This window comes from Schistosoma mansoni, chromosome 1 (genome assembly GCF_000237925.1).
Source record: "Schistosoma mansoni strain Puerto Rico chromosome 1, complete genome".
Lineage (NCBI taxonomy): Eukaryota > Metazoa > Platyhelminthes > Trematoda > Strigeidida > Schistosomatidae > Schistosoma > Schistosoma mansoni.
The window spans coordinates 62,053,555-62,066,618 of NC_031495.1; the positions used below are offsets into that span (position 1 = coordinate 62,053,555).

General features: G+C 40.0%; 2 protein-coding genes and 1 non-coding gene across 3 annotated transcripts in view; 1 reads left to right on the forward strand and 2 right to left on the reverse strand.

Moving 5' to 3' along the window:
* Smp_152000 (ubiquitin-specific peptidase 8 (C19 family)) overlaps positions 1-13,064 on the forward strand; it is a gene marked incomplete at its 5' end in the record, with an annotated part of 43,644 nt that overhangs the window by 8,041 nt on the left and 22,539 nt on the right. The window contains 3 exons of the mRNA XM_018795124.1: positions 7,025-7,092; positions 10,541-10,619; positions 11,738-12,032. Of these exons, the coding sequence (XP_018649468.1) occupies positions 7,025-7,092; positions 10,541-10,619; positions 11,738-12,032 (442 nt within the window). The remainder of the gene's footprint in view (positions 1-7,024; positions 7,093-10,540; positions 10,620-11,737; positions 12,033-13,064) is intronic.
* On the reverse strand, positions 3,343-3,675 carry Smp_184760 (hypothetical protein; the record flags this gene model as incomplete). The annotated part of the gene is made up of 1 exon (XM_018795125.1): positions 3,343-3,675. The coding sequence occupies one exon, from the start codon at positions 3,673-3,675 to the stop codon at positions 3,343-3,345; it is 333 nt and encodes a 110-aa protein (XP_018649469.1).
* Positions 7,647-7,715, reverse strand: Smp_tRNA_01854_Gln_TTG.1.1. Its single transcript has one exon. It is a non-coding gene (tRNA).

Sequence of the window (13,064 nt, forward strand, 5' to 3'; positions counted from 1 at the left end):
GCACCAAATCCATATGCGCCACACAATAAGAATGAGGTTGTGAAAAGATAAGGAATGTAAAGTTTGTATAACGAAAAGAAGAAGAACAATGAACAGTAATTAGTGTATGAGAGTGAAATAATAATAATAAGTCATACTGATAGTAATGAGAGAAACAATTCAGTTAGGAAAAATACAACCAGAAAGATCCTTTTTATTCAGAGAAGCTTTTCTCATTTCTATGAGAAAAACAAAGGAAAACCACACAAGGATTTTCATTGGCTTCTATTTGGAGACATGTCTGATAACGTATCAAGCTAAACTTGCATTATCGATAGAATTCCAATCAGAGAGTGGTGAAGGACCAACAGAAGCCTGTCCTGTACACCTTCCCTTCATACCACAACATCATTCCATGCATCGACCACCTCTCCGCCTTCTCCAACCAGTCTCAGAGTCGGCAAATAATGAATGATGTTGAAACCACTGGCACGACATTCATAGGTCATGTCCAAACCATCGATGTCGATGTTTCAAGACGGTGACACTAACTGAATCGTTGCTATGTCCGAACACACGATGCCGAACCTCTACATTACTAACAGAGTTTTGCCACTTGATGTCAGTAATTCTTCGGGGACAACGATGATCAGACATAGAGAGTCATTTAACATCCTCAACTCAGATAGGTCAGGTCTCACAGGCATAGAGTGAAACTGCTTTCATCAGCGAGTAGTAAACTCAACCTTTTACAGCCAAACTGACATCGCGAAAACGTCAAAGATGGTTCAGATTGGCATAACTTGCTCTGTCTCTGACTATATTTAGATCCGTCTCACCACCCACGCCACCACAAACACTTACACAACAACTCAAATACATGGAATTTTCGACTAATTCTAACTGCTCATTATCAACAGTTAGTGTAGGAGTACTTTGCATTCAAAAACTGAGAAGCACACGTCATGCTTACGGACATTTGTAATCAACTGGTTAAGTTCAGTTTGCTCAGCTGGTGTGTCAAACCATAGTGAGACATTGTCATCTGCATACTGAAGAGCAGAAAGGTTTTCTGCATGTAACAGATCCTAAAAACGAATCTGACATTTATTATTTATTTAAACACATATATATTGGTACAAAAGGGCACCAGATACATATGCGCCACACAAAATAATGAAAGTAGGAAGAGAAGGGATGAAAAGATAAGGCGGACTGAAATGTACAACCAGAAAACTCTTTCAGTTAGGAAAGTTAGAACCATTCTTTATGAAGAAAGTAAAAGAAGGTTGCAGCAGGATCGCCACTGGCTTCTATTCTGAGCCATATCTGATAACGTCTCTAGCCACTGTGTTGCACCATCTCTCGGACCCCAGCCAGGGAGTCGTGAAGGACCAACGGAAGCTAGCCCTTTGCAGCTCTCTTTCATGCCACGACACCATGTCATACACTGACCTCCTCTCCGCTTTTTCCAACCAGTCCCAGAGTCGGCAAATAATGCACGACGTGGAAGTCTCTGGGACGACATTCGTAAAACATGTCCAAGCCACCGAAGTCGGTGTTTCAAGATGGTGACACCAATTGAATTATCGTCTCTGCTCCCGAACACACGATGCCGAACCTCTGCATTACTAACATGGTGTTGCCACTGGATGTCAGCAATCCTTCGGAGACAACGATGATCGAACACAGAGAGACGTCTAACATCCTCAACTCGGAGAGGCCAGGTTTCACAAGCATAGAGCAAAACTGCTCTCACCGACGCGTTGTAGATCCGACCTTTTACAGCCAGACTAACATCACGAAGGCGCCAAAGATGGCCCAGATTGGCATAAGCCGCTCTGGCTTTCATTATACGTGCACCAATCTCATCACTCACGCCACCACCAGCACTTATATAGCTACCTAGATACACGAACTTCTCAACTACTTCAATCTCCTCACCATCCAGGGTGAGTACAGGATGAGAATCCTGCCAGTCTTGTAAGAGTACCTTGCACTTGTAGGGTGCAAAGCACATGCCGTACCTGCGGACACTGATTGCCAACTGATTAAGTGCGGATTGCATGCCTTGGGCATTATCGCACAGTAAGACAATATCATCCGCATACTCAAGGTCGAGAAGTCGTTCTCCAGGCAGCAGATCCACACCGCCATTACTTACATCCACCAGAGCTGTTTCCAGGATGTCGTCGATGGCAAAGTTGAAGAGGAATGGTGAGATCGGGCAACCCTGCCTAACCCCACTGCTCGAATGGAACAAGGGAGAAAGTTGGTTGTATGCCCTCACTCTGCCTGAGGTGTTCGTATACAGGGCCTTTAAGATGTTAATGAACTTCTCAGGCACACCCTTCTTCAATAGACAATCCCAGAGAACAGTCCTGTCCAACGAATCGAAGGCCGCCCTGATATCAAGAAACACTACGATTGTTGGCCTGCGATAAGTATGACGGTGTTCTAACATTTGGCGGAGGGTGAAGATGTGATCAATGCATCCTCGACCAGAACGAAAACCAGCCTGCTCCTCGCGAGTCAATCGTTCTCGGGTTTTAAACAACCTACGAAGAATGATAGAAGCCAATAGTTTGGACGCAATCGAAAGTAGACTTATCCCCCGATAGTTATTGCAGGAACAACGTGAACCCTTTTTAAAGATAGGGACGACTATTGACTCATTCCATGATGTTGGAACACTTTCTTCTTCCCAAACCTTTCCAAACAACACAGTCAATTCCTTAGTCAGAAGGTCGCCACCATCTTTAAAAAGAGCTGGAGGTAAGTCATCTGGGCCCGGTGATTTGTAACGTTTCAAGAGTTGGAGTTTCTTGCGGACTTCCGCCTCGTTTGGTGGATCAGTCGTCACCGGCCATGGGGGGCAGGACAAGCTGGTTGATGTTGCCGGAGCAGCAGGCCAGTTGAACTGCCCTTCGGAAAATTCCGCCCATCGTCCAAGACGTCGAGAGATGTTAGTGATTGGCATCCCATCATCCTCGTAGATTGTTTCACTCACACCAGACTTCTTGCTGCCAGTGGCTCGGATGAGTTGGAAGAGCTTCCGGCAGTTACCAGATGCAGCTGCTGCTTCCATCTCATTAGCACGCTCCGACCACCAGGCTTCCCGGTCCTTACGCAAGCTTTGCCCGATTTCATTACGTAACAGCCTTCGTTTGTGGTCAAACTCACGGTCACCCGGAGTAGACCGACGGGCTTCCATCAGTTGTAAGGAGCCAGAAGAAACCCAGTGCTTGTAAGCGGGACGTTTCGCGAAGCCGCAAGCGGCTTTACTCGCCATTTTCATGGCGTCGTGAAGATGCAACCAATGCTCATCTATACTTTTCGGTGGGGTGGTAGCCAGCCTAGAGGCTAGCTCTGCTCGATACTTACTTGCAACAGAAGTTGCAGCCAGTTTACTAACATCAATCCGTTGGTGGTGGTCAATCCTTCGGCCACTGAAAAGTAAGGTGAGATTGGCGCAGACCAGGGCATGATCAGACTCCAGATAGGTACTCCAAAAGGAGCGGCAGTCTTGTACACAACCACGCCAGCGGTAGCTGATCGCGATGTGATCAATCTGAGTCCAGGCTTGGGATGCAGAGGGAGGACGCCAGGTGGCACACCGGCGATGACTGTGCCGGAAGTTAGTGCTGGCCAGAAACAGGTTGTGGTCTGTGCACAGTTGCAGCAAACGGTCCCCATTATCTGTCCTGCGACCAACAAGTCCCCATCGGCCACCTAAACGACTCTCTTCTGTGCCTAGACGCCCGACCTGTGCATTCAAGTCTCCGGCTAGTACTACAATATCTGTCGAACGCGCTTTCTGGAGAAGAACTGTTAACTGATGGTAAAACTCATCCTTGATTGCATCCGGGCTGCAATCTGTCGGGGCATAGGCGGAGATAACGAAAAGACACCGTTTCTCACGCCGATTTCTTCTCACTTTGATGGAACTTTCTAATCTAACAGCACATAACCGACTGTTAATGGGGATCCAATCGATTAGTGCTGCCTCAGCTCTAGCGCTTAGTGCGACACCAACGCCAGCAAGACCAGACGAAGATGCCACAGGGTCCCCGGATAAGCGCACGTGGAACAAGCTTTTCGAGGCGACAGATGGAGAGCGGATTTGTAGTACTTCACTAGAGTCTTGAATACGGGTCTCGGATAGACAACAAACATCAACATTAAGACCTTCCAAAGACATAGCCAGCCCCATCTGTTGTCCGATCTGCATTAGTGTGCGAACGTTGAAGGAAGCCAGCTTGAACGGCGTACGTGGTTTCAGAAAGACTGCTTCAGTATTCATAATCGGTGGAAGCATTCACTTTCAACCAGACAGTGACTAGAGATCGTTTAAATAGGACAGAGTTTCCACCATGGGCGAGCTGCTGCATAAGTTGAAGAGTAAGGTTACACAAATTGGGGATAAAAGGGGGTGAATTAGCTATATGGTAAGTAATAATAATAATAATAATAATAATAATGATAATAATAATAATAATGTAAATTGTCTTGCTTCTAGTATGAGCAGGAATAGTATCGTCAATAAAATTCATCATTTCATTTATTTGTGTGTGGGCTGTGATACTGCCCGGGTGCCCAAACCGAAGCAGGTGGTTTTCTTAGGGGACCACACCCCGAGCCTTTGACCAAAAGGTCTAGTCCACAAGGCAGTGGAGCATCGTGAGGAGATGCAGTCCCATGGTAGCCGTTGACCAATGACAGGTTCTTCCGCCATTCGTTCCATCAGGATCCTGGAGCCCATGTGCACCATTGGTTTGGAATCAGGATTTTCCAACTCCCCTAGGTGGACCCTCCGTGTCCACCAACCCGGTTAAAGCGCCGGACATTCGCTTTTCGTCCTCTCACTTACGTAAACAACACCCCCACCACGAGAAGGCAGTGAGTAGGACTTCCCTGGCAGAGGCTATATATTCGCTGGCCATGTGAGAGCATTTCGAGAGGGAGAGTAGACTCTCCCCACTCTCGGCCGTACCAGGGCATCAAAACCTACTTTTACAAGGCTGTTTTCAGTAAGTCATCGATGGAAAAGTTGAAGAGAAATGGTGATGTTAGGCAACATCACCTAACCACATTGCTTCAATGGAACAGCGGAAAGGTGTGGTCGTATGCCCTCACTCTGTCTGGGTTGTCTGTGTGTAGGGCTATGTTAATGTGTTAGTAAACTTCTCAAGCACACCATTCTTCAAGAGACAATCCCAGAGAACAGTCCTGTCCAATGAATCGAAAGTTGTCCTGATGTCAAGAAGCACTACAATTGTTGGATTGTAATAAGTATCACGGTGTTCTAACACTTAGGGGATGATGATAATATGATCAGTATACCCTCGACCAGAACGATAACCAGCCTCCTCCTCACGAGTTAATCTTTCTCGGGTTCTGAACAGTCTACGAAGTATGATGCAACGTTATGTGATCATTGTGTGTTCATGTCTGAGATGTAGAGAGAGGAAGTCAGGTAGCACATTGGCAGTGACTGTGCTTGTAATTAGTGCTAACCAGAAACACGTTGTAGTCCGCGTAAGGTTGCATTAGACGGTCACCCTTATCTGACCTGCGACCATCAAGTCCCCATTGGTCACCTAAACCCTCTTTTGTGCCTAGACGCCCGACTTTAACATTTAGGTCTCCGGCTAGTTCTACAATATCTGGCGAACGCTTTTTCTGTAGAAAAATAGCTAACTGGTAGTGAAACTCGTTAATCACATCCGGACTGCAATTTGTCGGAACGTAGGAGATGAAAAAATATCGTTCCTCATACCGAGTTCTTTGCAGTTTGATGAAACTTTCTAATCTAACAGCACATAACCGGCTGTCAGTGGGTATCTGTCCGATCAGTTTTGCTTCAGCTCTAGCGCTTAATGAGACAGCAGAGCCAGCAAAACCAGACAAAGATGTCACAGAGTCGTCGGATAAACAAGCATGAAACAGGCTTTCGGAAGCAGCAGATGGAGAGCAAATTTTAGTCCTTCACTAGAGTCTTGAATGTGAGTCTCAGGTAAACATCAGACATTAATGTTGAGACTTTCTAAAGACATGGTCAACCCTTTCTGTTGTCTGATCTGCATTAGTGTGCGAGCTGTGAAGGAGGCCAGTTTGAATGGAGTACATGGTTTCAGAAAGGCTGGCTCCGGATTCGTAGTCGATGATAGCGTTGAACATTCGACCAATCTGTGACTTGAGATCATTTGGATAGGACAGGGTTTCCACTTTAGACGAGCTGCTGTATAAGTTGAAAAGTGAGAGAATACACAAAATGAGAATGAAAGAAAGCACATAAGTGACGTAGTATAAAAGAAATAAAACTGAATGTTATCCAATGATTGTGAATGTGGTTTGTCTGAATGCTAATTGAAGCAAGAATAATTTTTCCAGCAGTAATCGTCATTGATTTGTGTGAGGGCTGGGAAACTGTCCGGGCCTCTATATTGAGGCAGGTGGTTTCTTAGGAGGCCATGCCCTGAGCCTTTAACCTAGTGGTCTAATCCACATGATACTGAAACAACGTTAGGAGATGCAGTCCCATGGTGGCCAGTGACCAACGATAGGTTCATATACCATTTGTTACTTCAAGATCCTGGAACCCATGTGCTCCATTGGTTTAGAATCACGATTTTCCAACTCCCGTACATGGATCCTCGATATCCATCAACCCATTAAAAGCGCAGTACATTCGCTTTTTGTCCTTTCAATTTCATAAACAACACTTCTGTCACGAGAAGGCAGTAAGTAGGACTTTTCTGTCAAAGACTGTATACGCGTGGCTATGTGACAGCATTTCGAGAGGGAGAGCGGATTCTCCTCACTCTCAGCCGGTACAGGGCATTTGAGGGTGATGTCGTTTAGCGACCACAATACGATTTTTTCAAACCCAAACTTCACAATCATACATCATAACAATTGTAAACTATTTTTAGCTTTTTAGTCACATTGTATGTCTATTTCAGTCTTGTTTTCGTCTGTAATAATTATAATATTCTCCTGAGTTGTTCTAAACTTCTCTTCTTTTAACTACTGTTTTTTTTAGGTTGATCACCGACTAGGTGTTGTATCATCAGGTTTATCAAATTTATCGGTGGGAAAATCTGATTTATAGTAAGAAAAGTGATTTAGATTCTTTAAATCATATTTTTTCCCTCGTTAAGAAAACATTAAAAATTTCCTTTTGTTGTAATAAATTTTGTTAACTTATGAATTTAACTATTTATAACAGAATTTTGCAGAGTCCTACTCTGAATTCAGATAAAATGGCAGTTAGATGGCTTAGTTAATTGACATTTGGCATATAATTTTGAACCTTGTTTCACTTTGATATAAACTTTCGATTATTATCACCAAAGCATGCAAAATGTTCATTTTGGATTCAAGTACACGAAAATGTACTTGGTTACAAAATTCCATTACTGTTTTGATCGTCCCTACAGTAGAAAAAAATTATGCCTTTCAAACTATACTCTTCTAGTTTTTAGACAGTTTCATTGATGTTGATTCGTTACAAGTAGGTGATACATAATGTATATCAAACAAATTTAGGCATTAACTAATCTTTATAAGCAAAGATGGATAGTGGCTAGCAGTGGAATCCAGGACACGCGTTTCCTCTTATTTGGGACTCGTCAGCTGGATGTACCTGCATCTCAGAGTTGATTTTCACTCTGGGACTCGAACCCAGTACCGTTGGCTTCAAATGCCATCGCGTTATCCACTTAGCTACTGAGTCCTGATAGCCATCTGCTTGTGCAATGGGATAAAGTTATATTCACTTGGTGTTGTATAATTATATCTTCTGATTGTTATTTAGGACTGCAATTGATCAGTCTCTATCCATCTTTGCTTATAAAGTTTGGGACGTCAGGCAATGTCGAGGCAGTCCGCACAGGATGCACATATGCCAACATGAGTTTTTGTAGTCTTTATATATCAGTGTAATACTATGATAATAAATGTAAAAATAAAAAGCGATAACAAACTGTAGTATGTATGTATTATAATGAATTGATAATTGTAATAGCTTATCCTAATAGAATAAATGAATGTAATGTGTTTGAATCAAATTGATTTATTAGATTCCTTCATCTTCACTGATGTCACTCTCATTTTTTTTTCTAATCGCATTTGCATATTTTCTCAAATTTCAATGTTTCATTTCTATGGTTTTAATATGGTTTTAATAATAATAATAATAATAATAATAATAATAATAGTAATAGTAATAGTAATAATAATGGTTAATCATATTTGTCGTTAACAGAATTACTTTCATTGACGTTCTTCAAGTTTTATTATAGTCTGCTTTCATTATTTAATATTATGTGATTTGTATTGATAATGGTTTATTTGATGCAGATGATCTATTTTTATCTTATTGATAAGAAGCGTTAGATCGTAGTAATTACTTGTTATCTACCATTCTGTGTATATATCACTTTGTTGTCATCAAAATTTATTCGTATGTAGTTATGTATTATTCATATAAGGTTTTGTTGACTGTGAAATGATTAGTAGTGGTAGTAGTATAGTAATAGCATCAACAATTATTTAAGAATATATTCGGATCATGAAGACGTCAACATCTGGAGGGAAGCACAGGATACAGTGGACAGCTGGGATGCAGCTGGATGATTTAGACCTCGCAGATGATCTGGCTCATCTATCACACACGCAACAACAAATACAGGAGAAGACGACCAGTGTAGCAGCAGTAGGTCTTAATATACACAAAAGGGAGAAGCATGATTCTCGGATACAATACAGCATGCACCAATCGAATCACACTTGACGGAGAATCCTTGGAGGATGTGAAAACCTTTACATATCTAGGCAGCATCATTGATGAACACGGCGGATCCGATGCAGATGTGAAGGCGCGGATCGGCAAAGCAAGAGCAGCATATTTACAATTGGAGAACATCTGGAACTCAAAACAACTGTCTGTCAACCAACATCAAAGTCAGAATTTTCAATACAAATGTCAAGACAGTTCTACTGTATGGAGAACTACGAAAGTCATCATCCAAAAGATACAGGTGTTTATTAGCAGTTGTCTGCGCAAAGTACTTTGGATCCTTTGGCCAGACACTATCAGCAACAACCTACTGTGGTAGAGAACAAAACAGATTCCATCCAGTGGAGGAAGAAATCAGGAAGAAGTAGTGGAAGTGGATAGGACACACATTGAGGAAAGCACCCGACTGCGTCGCAAGACAAGCCCTCACATGAAATCCTGAAGGCCAAAGGAGAAGAGAAAGACTAAAGAACACATTACGCCGAGAAATGGAGACAGACATGAGAAGAATGAACAAAACTGGATAGAACTAGAAAGGTAGGCCCAGGACAGAGTGGGTTGGAGAATGCTGGTCGGCGGCCTATGCTCCATTGGGAGTAACAGGCGTAAGTAAGAATATGTTCGGTACAATCTGTGGAACCGTAATTTTATACACATTTATTAGACACCGAATAAGCTAAGAGCTAGATTTCGTTATTCGTTAATGGTTTATATATATTTTTATCTACATGACTGTTCAAATTTTGTGCGTTTTACACTTAGAACTTCCATACACAGCATGGTCTCACATATTTAATATTTATTATGTGACCGTTTTCGGAAGCTTCCATTTGATTATGATTTACATCGGTGATGAACTTACAGCTTCATGGTTTAAACTATTTAACACGTTTATTCACTGATACATACATTTGAATTCTTGATCATTTGCTAAATTTTAACTAAGGTATTCATATCGTTAACCACTTCAAAAAAGTGTTGTTGATGGCTTCATTTATGATTTTGCATGTAATCACTGATCCGAAAGGCACGGTGTCGGGTGTTGTAGGAGTGCCGGGCAAATCAAGACGTGCCATCAGTCCATGAATTCATCGACTGCTGATTTGTCATGTAGTTAAGTATATACTTACCTGGTTGGGGTCCGCGCGGTTATTGTAACCAATGTTTGGAGATTTTGTACAACTTGGCTCAAAAACGGTCGCAAGGCTACGGATAATTTCTCTCTCTGTTTTCCTTAGATCTAGGATTTTGAAGCTATCTTCTACTTTTTTGCGTAAATTCATTCCCTTCTTTTTAATTATATTGTCTATGTTTACCACTGATACTGCTCCGACTTCCAATTTTCTGAGATTTGTCTTGATAATTTCATTTCGGTGTCCTGATATAGTTTGGAAACTAAGGGTGATGCACCTTTGTATGTTTATGACATGACTTACTAGAGAGAAGGCTTGGTTATCAAGGGACTTGATCTATAGTTATTATGTTGAAACTCCCCTCTATTTTGAACAACCAACTAATATCACTTGTGCTCACAAAAATATTGAGGCTCAAAATCGGGTACATAGGCCTGTTCTTTGTGAATAAATTACGTTACATTGTTAATGGTTTTTATTTACAAAAATGAAAATACACTAGTGATCATTTCCCTGAACCGAATGTTTGTTTCATACAAGGTGAAAATCCTGGTAGTATTGTGATAATTATCTCATTGATTATTTTCACTATTATGAAAGAAAACTTATTATTTTTTTGTATCAGTTCAACGAATATCTCTTCAAATCTCACTCTCCCATATGGTTCAATAAAAGGCGATGAAGATATGAAAGATAATGTTTGGGTAAGTAGATTTATATAACTTGTCAGCAGACATTGTACAATGCTTAATAACAAAGTCTATGATAAAATACAGACAATTAGGAACAAAATCAACTTTGAAATGTACTTTTTTAAACCAAATTTAGAAAACCAGCATCTGTTTAAATACTATGACGTAACATGTGCACACTTGGCAACATCATAACAATTTTTACGTTTTGTAGAAGAATCTACGTTTCATATCGTTTAGGTGTTTTATTTGTGCTAAGAAGGTCTCACCATATCTAGTTATTTTGCCTTTAGTTAATAAATTGTGATCCGAATACGTAGGTGTATGCTACCTGGTTGAGTTCGACGTGATTATCGTAATCATCATATCAAAGTTAATTTATTAATAAAAATGTATTGGATAACAATAGAAATTCTTTCATTGTTACAACCCTAATTGTCACATTTTTAGGCATCACCAACATTATCACATAAATTGTAAATAAATTTAAAAAAAATTAAGTCTATGATCAAAAGATTGAAGACAGTTTACGAATATGTTAATAAACATACACTTTCCTGATGAGTTCCAAATATCACGAAACCTAGGTTCAAGGTTTTCGGTAGACTATCTCTAACCACTGTCTTACATCTCAACATAGGGCATACGATGTTGAGTCACCTAGACTAGTGGCCACATTGCAACTTAGTCGATAGAATCCAATCTGCACTACGAACGAACTGATATACATTGCTTTAATAACAAGTAATTAATCAATTGTAAATTAGAACTCCATCAAACACTTAATAACAAGCGTGTATTGTATTTACAATATTCCTTTCTTTTGTTGAATTAGCACCACATTTTTATATTCTTATTCTTTCTGCAAGTCTTACGCCTGGTCTATTTTGCTAAAAGAAAATGTAGCCCATTAGATATAGTCCACAGGTTTGTTCACATTTTGTGGTAAAGTTATGATAGTAGATACAGAATGTTGTTTGTTGATATTCCCCTTGAATCCTAAAATTACTTTTCCAAATCTAAAAGTTATAGGAGTTGGAAATTTTATCAAATCTATCAAAAAAGTCTTATTCTAGCACTATCTTTTTTTCAGTCATTTTTTGAAAGATTTGTCATATTCACATTTGTAGAAACTATCTGATGATAATTTGGATGAAGAACCTCTTGCCTACTGTGACTACCATGACAAACTACATCCTGATAGCACGTTGAATAAATTATCCGGGCAAATTATAGAAAATACAATTAATAGATCAAATGGTCCTTATGCAAATCCGTGGAAAGCATCTTTATCTATGTCACCTAGTAGTGTTTCACTTCAATCTGTACCAAGTATTCCCCCATCTGAAACTAAACCAACAAATATTTTACATTCTCATTCATCCCTAACATCATTTAATCAGTCAGATGTTCCAAATAATCAAGGTGAGAAGCTTTTTACGAATGAACCTGTGCTGTGTGCATATAATTTCGTTACTATATTGTTTATCAGTTCACAGATATCATACCACAATGCTGATTGAAACCATTTCTAGTTTTATTATTCTCAGATTAGAAAACATTTCAAAAATACTAAATAAGTAGTTATTCCGGTCTTTAGCTTACAAGTTGACAGTATCATCAAACAGAGAAAACGTTTCCCGGAAACTTTCAATCTAATGAAATGGTATTCGCATTTGTGTTCCTTATTCAAGTAAATTTAATACCGATTTTATGTGTATCTGAAGTAACCCAAGGTATCAAATAGACATTTGCCGATAAAATCTCGGTAATATCAAACAACTGATATCAGATGAACAAAATATAGTGATCACAATCCAAGATAATAGGAAATAACATTCTGAAGTTCGAAACGGTGATTACTAGGTTCAAGTCTTAATGACAACACCATCAGATTAGAACGTGCTGAGCAATAATACTAATGAGTTTCGGAAGTGACAAATTACATGTATTAATTTCCACTTTTCATAGCTATCAAATTTAACCAAGTCATTTACTAAAGCGCGATACATGGTTATATATTTTGACTGGTCAGGTAATCGGTGGTATTTTCGTGTTTAGTCCATGACTACATCATGTATAAAATGATATGGCTTGATTATGAACTAGTAAAGCGGATTGAGCCCTAACTAAATTGTTCATGTAATCAGTTTACTACTAATAATAGTAACACAAAAATCTCTGAATAATAACAACGATGACATTAGTTTTCGATTAAAATGAATTTAAGTCGTGAAAATACAAAAGGTGAAGGTCGTATGTACATTAATTAAATTAGCTCACTATTTAATTGAAATGGGTTTGGACTTTTCCGAGCTTGGTGTGGAGCTACTTAAATGAAAAGAAAGAACAGGTTTCTTTGTTTCAGGGTTTCGATTTTTCAATCCAAACACTTTTTGCTTCCTTTGTTAAGAGGAATTGAAGTCTAGAAGACTTCGACAAAAATTACCAAGTCGA